At 41.8% G+C, this 11531-nt stretch overlaps 1 protein-coding gene and 1 non-coding gene across 2 annotated transcripts; one reads left to right on the top strand and one right to left on the bottom strand.

The window, feature by feature from the left end:
• The first annotated feature begins 2175 nt into the window (after nt 1-2175).
• Nucleotides 2176-6197, top strand: LOC108048273 (4-coumarate--CoA ligase 1). The gene is made up of 5 exons (XM_017128809.2): nt 2176-2382; nt 2443-2650; nt 3286-3472; nt 3534-3650; nt 5060-6197. Exons 1-5 carry the CDS (start codon nt 2242-2244, stop codon nt 6009-6011), a joined length of 1605 nt encoding a protein of 534 aa, XP_016984298.1. The 5' UTR covers nt 2176-2241; the 3' UTR covers nt 6012-6197.
• Nucleotides 6198-8539: 2342 nt separating this feature from the next.
• Trnat-ugu lies at nt 8540-8611 on the bottom strand. Its single transcript has one exon. It is a non-coding gene; the product is annotated as a tRNA-Thr (tRNA).
• Between the last annotated feature and the right edge of the window lie 2920 nt (nt 8612-11531).

The raw sequence follows: 11531 nt of genomic DNA, 5'->3' as shown, positions 1-11531 counted from the left end.
ACATTTGCTGCAGGTGCGGCAGGCGAAACTTGCACCTGAAAGATAAACCCGCAGGACCAGGGGGTCGGGGGGAGTTGGGAGTTGGACGGACACTTTGAATTTAAACGAAATGGGCGGACTTTCTGGGACTGGCTGAGTACATACGGAAAAGCGAGATAGCGACAGATAGCCGGGATAAGTAAGGAGTTGGCTCTGTAAAAGTGCGGAACTTTAATTAAGTTTTGGTTCTCCCAGCTGACTGACATCTTGAATTACAAATGAAAAACTTGTGTGCAGCAGCAGAAGGAAAAGCAGCCAAAGGAAACGGGCCAAAAATAAGCGACGTAGAAAAGGGCAGCAAAAAAATGTAAGGGAATAGGAATAGGAAAAACCAGTGCATAATAACACACTGAGCTGCAAGAGGTGGAGCTGCAGCAAAAAGTAGTTCCTGCAACAGAATGCGAATAAGTTGCACAGCCAGCAGTTCACGGAAGGAAAATAAAGAAAAGCCCCGACGGATGGCCACCAGCGCGGAATCACTGGGCGGGAAACCCAAACAACTACCTTAGCCAGTTAGCTAGTTAGCCGCCATAAGAATACCCAACTCACTGGGACCGCGAATATCTTCCGACTGGCCGGCCCTTAAAGTACGGGTGTCCCGAAAATCGAACAAGAGCGCAGCTACAAAAAATAGTTTCATTCATTCCCAGCAAAGGAAGCTCTGCCGCCAATGTCTGGCTACGAAATACCCTAAGATAACCCCTTCCCGATTATCAAATTCCATTTCCTCTCACTTTAGGTAATTCCCACCTACTATGACGTCTGCAAATGATAGTTTCTGCTTGGAAAAACTAATTCCGTACTTATAATTATAAACCGATAAGATTAGTTCAATCAAATCAAAGTGCAGCGCCTGTAATGTCCAGTACATAAGTCGCCGGCGAAACCTTATCAAACGTCTATTAAGCTATCACCATTAAGCCCGAACTGAAAGCATGGGCTTAGTAGCTAAATGTAATTATTTTCTAAAAAAACCCATTCGAACAATTCTGTAAACATGCTTTGGTTTGAATGAGATTAGATGGTCTATTCAAAAATATTTAATCATTAAACGATTAATAATTTGGTAATAAAGAATTCCGCAGTTTAGTAGTGTGTATTCTGCCATATCAGATACATTTATATTTACCCAGGTAAAAAACATTTATGCTGAAGAGCAACCGCAGGTCTGCTGTAACCGGAACTTCATCCACAACCGAACTTCATCATCGGCAGCCTTGCCACAGAATTTGGTTTTAGTTCACGTGCCACCGGGAACGGAAAGTTGATTTTCTCTGCCGACTGCCATAGCTGGAAAATCAGGAAACAGATGTTTGCAAATATCTTGCGAGAGAACTTTTTCGCCAAGGTATTTAAATAACGTTTTCGCTGCACCAACTTTTTGTCAGCCGCAGCGCAGAAAAGGGAAAATAAAAGCCAAAATGTAAAGAAAGCACTGAGATCTGGTCGAAAGAAAACCCATTCAATTGCACTGAATTGGTTAGATTTCGTTTGGAGGGAATTTCCTGAATTATCATGGTGCTGTTGAATGGAATATCATGTTGTATTCATATCGAAAAGAAGGCCAAATATATCTTGAAGTAGCCCCAAAGTAAACACTTTATGAGCGCGTGTCAATACCGATAATCCACTGGTGACTAATTAAAATGTTGGAAAAAAATCCTCAAACTTTCCATTCCGTTCCCGGTATCACACATTTGGAAGTCATGAGGTATTTCTGGTTCAAGGTCCAAAGTTCGTTTACCGAACTTAAGATACCCCTTCAAAGAGTTCCAAGAGTCTTCATACTTTTGTAAATATGCACCTAGCGCCACAGGGTCTTTCCTTATAATACTGTCTTTTATAATCCACAACCCGGAATGAAAGATATAACGCCTAAGCAATTAGGGTCGTTGCCATTGACTGGCTATTGCCAAATTTTAATAACTCTTATCACGACTAAGGACACCCTTCAATTAAAGAACCCAGCGCACGCTATCTGATAAGTGTCAATAAGTATATGCATAAATCCGACTCTGGTGGTCAACTTTGGCCAATACCTTTTATCTTTCATTGATACCTTGCACTTACCCTAGGCCATGCTTATCGGTTCCAGATAAGCCCCTTGGGGATCCGTGTCTTTATAAGTAGCCCCCCGAGTGAATAGCTCCACAGATAGCGGCCGATCTTTCGGGTGTGCATTCAGACTTTATTGCAGCGACAATGTCCAAGTTACCTTGCAGTTACGATGCGGAGAACAAGATCTGGAAGGGTATTCCGCAGAACAACCCCTTCAAGCCTGAGGTTTCCTTGGGTCGCATCATCTTTAAGAACATGAGGAACTGGCCCAAGAATGTGTGCCAGGTGAGTGAACTAGGATCCGTAATGCTCCCCAGACATCCTTAATCGATAGTGGATCCTCAGATTTCGGACACCGAGGGCGTTGAGGTCACCTTCCAGCAGGCCCTCACCTGGGCCATCCGCATCGCCCAGCACCTGAAGAGCCGTGGTCTTGACCACAAGGATATCATCGGCATCTCCGCCAGGAACACCACCTACATAATGCCAACGGCCGTGGCCTGTTTCTTCCATGGCACTCCCTTCCAGTCGGCGAACCCTATTCTCGAAGAATGTACGTATTTACTAGCTTAATATTTTTTGGATTTTAGACTTTAGTTCAGAGTGTATTACAATTTTAAACAGAAACTTACAACCCAGTTGATAAGATATTATCGTATATATAAAGTATGTGTATTCTTGATCAGTATCATCAGCCGAGTTGATCTATACATGTCCGTGTGTCCGTATGTTAGTTCTTCGAAAACTAGTCTCTCAGTTTCCTTTTATTAAATTAAGTAAGTATTTTGGAATGATCTGAAAGGTAATATTAAAATTGGCATAACTTTATTGTTTCTAAGACACGCATGGAACTCAAGATAGTAACAGTTTACGGTTTCAAAAATTACGTTTTGGTTTCATAAAAATCGGAAATAATTAGGTTTTAATAAAGGTAAAATGCAGACCTTTGGTTAATTAAAAATGAGGTTATAGTATTCTTCCTTATCATATCTGGTGTGATATTAAAGAATAGTATTAAACAATTTTATGACGTGAAATAGGTATAGGATTACCGAAGCAGCTTCCTTTGACGTTTTTTTTAGTTTTAAACTATTAACATATGTACAAGAAAATAATTGTATACATAACTCTACTTTTGGAATACCTTCATTAAATATTTACAAATTATTTGCTTATTCTTTCTTCCAGCCACCCTTAAGCACTTGTATAATATCTCCAGGCCAAAGATCATCTTTACCGATGCTGATCATTATGAGAAACTATACTCGGCTACTAGCGAATTCAAGCCAGAGATTATTTTAACCACCGGAACTAAGGATGGTGTGCTCAGCATTCAGGATCTGCTTCATCCGACCAAGACGGAGTTCTTCTATCAGTGAGTTTGGAATACAGAAAAGTTTGTAGGATATAGGATATTTATTTTCCATATTTGTTAGACCAACGCCGCTGAAGGAGGGACCCAAGCAGACAGTGGCGATCCTCACCTCTTCGGGAACCACTGGAATGCCCAAGGCCGTGTGCATCTCCAATGATATTCTAAGCCAAGAGACAATGTAAGTTCCCTAAATTTCCATATTTATTATACGATATTACTAGAACAAAAACTTTAATCATAGCTAATCATGATTATGATTTTTAATACCTACAATGGAAAAAGCAAATGGCAATATGCCATCGGTTTTTATACCCTTGCAGAGGGTATTATAATTTTGGTCAAGAGTGTGCAACGCAGTGAAGGAGACATCTCCGACCCTATAAAGTATATATATTCTTGATCAGGATCACCTCCTGAGTTGATATAGCCATGTCCGTCTGTCCGTCTGTCTGTTTCTACGCAAACTAGTCTCTCAGTTTTAAAGATATCGAATTGAAACTTTGCATACACACCCTTCTTTCCTTTGCACGCAGTATATAAGTCGGAACGGCCGGGATCGGCCGACTATATCCTATAGCTGCCATATAACTGATTGATCGGAAATACCATAACTTTGGTGTTTGTAAAGTTAGAAAGTTGGAATTTTCTATAGGTTTTATTTTTGGCCAATCAATCCGACTGACCAAATTTCATAAGGATCGGACTGAACGATCGGAAATGCTATAACTTTGGTGTTTTTAAAGTTAGGAAGTTGGGATTTTTTATGAGTATTACGAATGCATCATATGAATAATTTTGAAGAATATAATTTACAGAGTATTCTGCAAGGGTATATCAACTTCGGCTCCGCCCGAAGTTAGCTTTCCTTTCTTGTTTATAATATAATAATGTGTAACGATTTACCAAAGAATCGTTACACATTATTTAATTTTCACCATAAAGCTATACCTTCCCTTTGCTGGTGAAAGTGATTCCTGTAATAAGGAAAAACCACCTTCACATATGAGTTCTGTATAAAAACTGATTTAATTTTACAAAGTCTTCGCTTACGTAACTAACATGAAATTCTTGTAATATACGTATGTATCTATGGTCTACGCAGAGACCACATCTGTTTGCCTAAGCGGGAGCCCTATTAACGGTCTCCCGCGAGGCGACCCTTTGTACAGTGTGAGAATTATATTTATGGTCAGGCTCAAATGGCCTGTACTTAAGATTACAATTGTTCGGTAGGTTTTAAGTCACAGATTGTTATTTACGGCTCTAGATAGATTTACATATTGACAGAACCACAGCTCGTAAAATCTTATATTTATGACAATTAGTGTTCTTCTTGAACAGCTGGTAAGAGCTGTAGTAAATGATATTTTTATGAATCTATACAGAAAGATGTCTACTTATCTTTACCTCAAAAAGTCTTGGCTTTGGCGGTGTTTTTATAAATAAAAGATATTTTGCCAAAGATAAGCCACTGCTTTTTATCACTCTCATTCCTTTTTTGTAGTGGCCAAATGAAAGAGCACCTTAAGTATTATTATTATTTGTTTTTGCGTGCCAAACTAAATGAGTTATTATGGTTTCCTACAGATTTGTCAATGGCTACGACACCATCTTCATTTCGGCCAGTTTGGACTGGATCACTGGGCTGTGGGCCACCATCTTCAGCACGGTGAACGGGTGCACCCGCATCATCAGCAGCAAGCCCTTCTCCGCCGAATACTTTGTGTACCTGGTGAGCAAGTACGGCATTACCTATGCCCTGATTCCGCCGGAGCACTGCTGCTCGCTGCTGGACTGCCCCACCGCCACTCCGGACAAGATGGTCAGCCTGACCAAGCTGAACTTCGGAGGCGGACGGATGACACAGGCCACGGTGGAGCGAATCAAGAAGCTCGCCCCCAACGGAGTGCTCAACTCCTCGTACGGCATGACCGAGGTTGGCTTCATTGTGTTCAACCACGGACACTTGAAGCTCACTGCTGCTGGCAACCCTCTGCCTGGCATCAAGATCAAGATCTTGGACGACGACGGCAACCAACTGGGGGTCAACCAGACGGGCGAGATCGTCGTGCACAACGGCTTCAACTGGAACGGGTACTTCGCGGATCCCGTGGCCACGAAGGAGATGCAAGACGAGGAGGGCTGGTTCCACACCGGCGACATGGGCTACTTCGACGAGGACGACTATCTGTACATGACGGACCGCAAGAAGGAGGTGCTCAAGTGGAAGGGTCTGCAGATGTGGCCCGCTGAGGTGGAGGCGGTTATCGACGAGCTGCCGGAGGTGAAGCGGGTGTGCGTGATCGGGGTCTACGACGAGACCCAGGGCGATGTGCCCGGTGCCCTTGTCGTCCGGGAGGACAATGCCACCCTCACCGCCCAGCAGGTGATCGACCATGTGGCGAAGCGACTGCCCGACATCCAGAAACAGATGCGCGCCGGCGTCCAGTTCGCGGACGAGATTCCCCAGAACCACAATGGCAAGGCGGTCCGCCGTTACGCCCGCGATCTGTTCGTCGCCCTGTCCAAGAAGAACTGAGAACTGCCCGAGCTTTAATTTGGAATAATCTAGCCTTGTTTAAGTTTGTTTAGTTAGGGTAACTTTCTGTTTTGTTGGCTTTGATTTGCCCTTCGAAAGCTTCTCGAAAGTCGCCCACAACCTCCGCTTCTCAGAATACTGTCGATGTGCACTTATCAAATAAAGTAAAATGCTGAAGTAGTAAAACGTTCAATATTTCTGTACTGAAGTACATTACAGATAAATAGTATGCTAATATGTTGACTTGATTTATTTGTTAGCTAATAAACCAATTATTATGTTTCATTTAAAAATATAAAAAAATTTGTTGTCATGTCAAGGAAAAGAGAATGATGGTTTAAGTGCTTAGATTTGGAGTCATTTTTGTCCCAGGGAAATAAACTTTAAGTTTTTGTGTTTTTTTGTATTCCTTTAATTGCCTTATATAATGATTTATGGGCATTCATGAAATAAAGAAAATGCTAATGTATATAAACATGGAGTAAATGATTGGTATGCCAAATTTATGAGTTTTTGATTATAGAGCAAGTCTATCATTTGGGTTTTAAAAAAAATTTCGATTGATTTATTTTTCAGCAATGAATAATATTTTATTTGTAATTTTCCTTTGCAAATATTTCAAAGATTTCTGTCAATTTAAGAGGCAGAGTGATTGATAGCCTCGAATTGAATTGAATTTTACTTTTATGAAACAAATCACTTGTAGTTATTTTGTTCATCCGCCTTGTACATATCTAACCGGGGTCAAGGGCATGTCACAAATCTCTTCGAAATATCCCCAGCCCAAGTAACATTCAAAAAACAATTGCCGTCAACATTTGATTAGCGTTGCCATCCCATCAATTTGGTTATAAAAATATTGTGTGAGTTTGGGCGGGAATTTGGGCCATAACTCAACTGGAATTGTGTCGCTGCTTCTTTATGGCTAAACACTTTCATTGGGTAAACAAAGAATTGCCATTTTGCGTCAAGGGCCGTGACTCCTCCCACGGAATGAAAAATCATTTTATTTAGTCATAAAAATCGCACGCATGGAATTGGCAAGGGGAGTGGCATCTGGAGGGTTACGGGTGCCAAATCACGGGGGCCGCACAAAAAGAAGCTTTTCACGAAATTAAAGGTAAATAAAATGTTTATGAGTGGAGAGCGCTCATATGATTTCACATTCGATTGAATAACATTTACACACGCAAGCGAGCACCACGAAGGAATCGCAATCTGCACCCGGATCTCCATCCTCCGGTCCCCGCATCCGTGGAGTCCGGGAATCCGGAAATCCGGGAAGGGATAGCAGGCACCGGCACCCAAAGACGGGCAATAAATTCAAACATGTGCACATAAATTTTTATTTCGATTTGCTGAGCCGCTGTCAGTGCCGTTCCTCCCCCCCCCCCCCGCCCCCGCCCCCGCCCCCACAGCCCCTCGCCCACCATTCGGTTTTATGAACTGTGAATATGCGCATGATGAAGTTGCCAAAGGATCTCGGCGGAAGTGAATCGTTCGGCATGCGGTTCAGTCACTGTGCGTGTGTCTGTGGGCGCCCGTCAAAAGGAGGGGTTGCAGGAGTGAAATGTCAACGGCATCACAAATTATTGCATCTCGGTGTGTCGGGAATCAGGCGATGGACAAAATGCTCGATTTATCGTCAAAAAAGGGAATCCACCTTAAGTTATTTAACCCTGATTTCTTATATATGTATATATATATATTTTTTACATAATCTTAATAAATCTAAAATTGTGCAAGCATGTCTTTGATTTTCGTCGATTTATTTAGATCCCTTAAGCAATCAAATCAATTAGTTTGTCAGTTAAGTCAATTTGTCTATGCAATTTCTAAAAATATAAAGCATCATGATATTCAGATCTTGTCCATAAAATTCAAACGTTTTTTTACTCTAATCATTGCAGACAAAAATGAAAGATCTTTAATTTGTCATTTCGATAGCACATATCGCTATCGAATTTATTTCTTAGAAACACACAGTGTTAGTTGGTGTTTTCATGAAAAGCTTAAAGTGAGTTAAACTGAGAAATCGTAGAAACTTACCATGAGTCGAGAATTGTGGGGCTTCTCAGGAACACATATTTGCTTTATAAGTATATTTTATTTTAAAGAAAATAAAATTCAGCTATCATCTTTAAATTTAGCTTAACGTAAATACAGAAATGGGGACCCCTTTTTTATTTGAATATATTTTCCAGATACCTTAAATTGCATAGTTTTATTTAATGTCCTCAAAATCAACCGTTTCGTCCACTGTTAGAACAGCGAAATCAGTGGGAGCAGTGACACGGGGAGAAATCGAAGCCGTCAGTCAATTGACTTGGCTAAGCGAGGGGATGGGAATGAGGAAGTCGGCAAACGATCCCCCCGCCTGCATAAGTCAAATATCGAAAATGTCAACTCCTGATTGAAGACCCCCAAAAGCCGAGCTGCAGCAGTTCAATCAAGCTTGAAATATGCAGAAATCAGGAAATGGTTTAGGGCGACACAAAAAAAATATGCAAAAAAGTCCAGATGACCTTTGCCTCTTGTGAGAATTGAACTCACGGCCCCTGGTTTACAAGACCAGTGCTCTGCCACTGAGCTAAAGAGGCTCACATTTGGCAGGCGGGGAAAAAGCCAATTTAAGAGACCTTTTAAGATGTGCTCTAAGCAAAACAGTTGTCTCCCCCCAAAAACGAACAATAAACATGTGTTTAAACAGTTGTCAACTGATAACTGCTCCAGTTCGGAGTGACACCGAAAGGTACACAAGTATCCATTCATTTGGGCAATCACTCAGTTGCGTTGGCTAATTAAAACCCCAATTAGCAGCTGCCCGAGATGCAGTTTTCAATTTTCCCAACTGTCTGTCTTGCGTCTCGTTGTGACGGTAATTGAAAGACTGGCGCACTGAGGCAAATACAGCACTCGCTCGCTCGGGTTCGTTTATTTGGCAATTTGGCAAATCAATCGCCTGAACTGAATAAGCTGCCACACTTCGGCAGCGTCATCACCTGAGATGTATCTGCGATTGGGCGCTTGTCGCGTTTCATCAGACATATCTCCGAATGCCAGACACCGCAAAAGTAATTGGCGCAATCAATGAAATTAATTGCACGCATCGAAATCTTGTGTGATCTTTGTCAAACTCATTTGCGGTAACAGCTGGGGAGAAATTGCAACCACAGGCTAAACTCGAAAGGAAACACTGTGGCTTATGCCACAACAAAACTGACCGATTTGGTTTCTCTACAGTACACTATTATTTTTCCATTGGTTGTTGCTTAAACACATTCAGCTTAAATATTTAGATGTGTGCCCAACAGCCCTGCATTATTCCTAGAGCACTCACTTAGCCTGGGGTCATAATTCACCAGAGTGGCTCAGCCTTAAGAATAAAGCAAACACTCTCGAGTGCAAGAGGCAATGGAAGGAGGGGCAGAACAATTTCAAAGCCAGTTGGAGCAACTTATAAAGTGCAGAAACACGTATACGCACCGTTGCATCAGCAGATTATCTGGCTGCAACAGCAGCATACTTAACAACTATTTATCGAGTTTTTCAATATTTTTAATGCCACTTTAAATACTTGACGCGATTATTTTCCACCGATTTTGCTTTGCATACATACAAATACCCATATATATATATAAATTTGTATATATATATAGACCCGTTTCCCCTTCAGCCAGCACTTTTTGATCCCGCGAAAGTAAAGTTTCAAGTGCCAAACACACGCAAACTTTTTGCTCTGTTGCAGCAGCATGCAAGTTTGCTGCCACCGAGAGACATAAAACTTTTATAGAAGTTATTAAAAGTGCGACGAAATGAAGGAGGGGCTGGACTGGTGGAAGGCGGGATGCAGCAGATCTGGTAGCAGGCTTCAGCGCCAAAGAGTTGAGAGAAAGAGTGAGAAATGATTCATTTGCCATTCAATAAATCTTCGCTTTACTTTACTACACCGGCCAGATGGCTGGCAGTTCTCCCTTTCCCACACTCAAAATAATCTAACTGCCAAGCACAGAAAATATACCTAAGCACTTAATAATAATAACTTAGTGATTTTATCTTTTTAATTAGATGTTTGGTATCTTCAATCCAGTAAAACAAAATATTTCTTCTGAAAGATTGGTTTCTTGGTTTATCCTATGCGGCTCATGGAAAATTATTTTTGATACAAATTTTAATAATACCTGTATACTTTTATAGTTTGTCATTTACAAAAGCTGGTAATAGTTCTCATCTTCCATCAAATAGTTATTGACTTTTAGTTTATTTAATATCAATAATTTATAATTCATAATTAATTAATAAGAATAATTTTTTCTTTGAGTTCATTCGCTGTTCTCGGTTTTCGTGATGCTGCATCGGACGGACGCTTTAAGTAATGACCATCAACGGCTGGACGCCGACGGCGCCAGTTTGTACATTGTTATCTGCTAAGGACTGCGGGACTTTACGCCGAGACCAAGGTGCAAGGACCAACCCAACCCTTTCCGAACTCTACATCCATATCCCCTGTCCCTTCCCGCTCCCATTCATTATTCAAACGCATTAACAGAAGTTGTCCGGCTCGCCTCGGCTGGAGCAGGACAATTTTCGTGATATCCTTGACTTGGCATAACTTTGTCCGAGGAGCCCAGGGCTGGTCGGATCCGGCTGTTCCTGCCCTCCTGCCAGGCACTCCGCCTGCTCCTGGTCCTGCAAAAAGTTTCCCTGCTGCACTCGAACAATAACAGAGCCAAGTATTTAAATGCAAATTAGCCCCAAATGATGCAATCATAATGCAAGTGGCTCCAGGACAAGACCTAAGGGTTCGAGGGAACTGGGTCTGAGGAGGAGGGAAATAGGAAGCGATGGGGATAAAACGGTTAGGAGACTGTTCCTGTACTATGTTCGCTTTTAATTTCCACTTGCCTGGGCTCATTTAGCACAATTTGGCAGCCACTCATAATTTCCACTTCTTTTTCTTGCGCTCAAATTAATTTCCACCTCTGTTTTATCCCACCCAGTTGCTATACTGAGTTTGCAGGGGCTCGTTATGGGTGCGGAAGATAAATGCATTCCAACACATGTTGTTGAAAGTTAATTTCCGAAAACGTTGCTCATTTATTGTTAAATGTACATTTAGTTTTCTTTCGTCGCTTCGCCTCCTTTTTTACGTTCCGACTGTGGTAATGCCTTTTTGATGGTTGGACTCAGGCATTTCTTGCCTGATGCAGTTTAAATGAGCTGAGCGCTCGAGTTGGTCAAGCCTTTGAAGTGGCCCAGACCGGAATTATTCAAATGCGTTCTCGCATTCCCACGGAATTGCCAGAGTTCAAATCTTTAGCCCACAGCAAACTATTTCCAGCTGCTGCAAAAATGGCCAAAACTTGGCAATCGAATGCCCGTCTCGGCCACAAACACAATCAGCTGGCTCCTGAAATGAGCAACTTGAGAATTGAACTCGATGCCAGAACAAAGAGCACACAATCCGGGTGGGAAGGAGCAACTTTTGGTGTTATAATCTCTACCAAATTTAAGTGCTCT

The sequence above is a fragment of the Drosophila rhopaloa genome, unplaced genomic scaffold (genome assembly GCF_018152115.1).
Source record: "Drosophila rhopaloa isolate 14029-0021.01 unplaced genomic scaffold, ASM1815211v1 contig_155, whole genome shotgun sequence".
Lineage (NCBI taxonomy): Eukaryota > Metazoa > Arthropoda > Insecta > Diptera > Drosophilidae > Drosophila > Drosophila rhopaloa.
This window is presented reverse-complemented; position numbering and strand designations above follow the sequence as displayed.

What these genes read in the sequence shown, in the direction of transcription:
- LOC108048273 (XM_017128809.2), top strand. Translation starts at nt 2,242, where the DNA reads ATGTCCAAGTTACCTTGCAGTTACGATGCGGAGAACAAGATCTGGAAG. An exon ending in GAACCCTATTCTCGAAGAAT is followed by an intron (nt 2,651 to 3,285) that starts GTACGTATTTAC and finishes TCTTTCTTCCAG; the next exon opens with CCACCCTTAAGCACTTGTAT. An exon ending in ATTCTAAGCCAAGAGACAAT is followed by an intron (nt 3,651 to 5,059) that starts GTAAGTTCCCTA and finishes GGTTTCCTACAG; the next exon opens with ATTTGTCAATGGCTACGACA.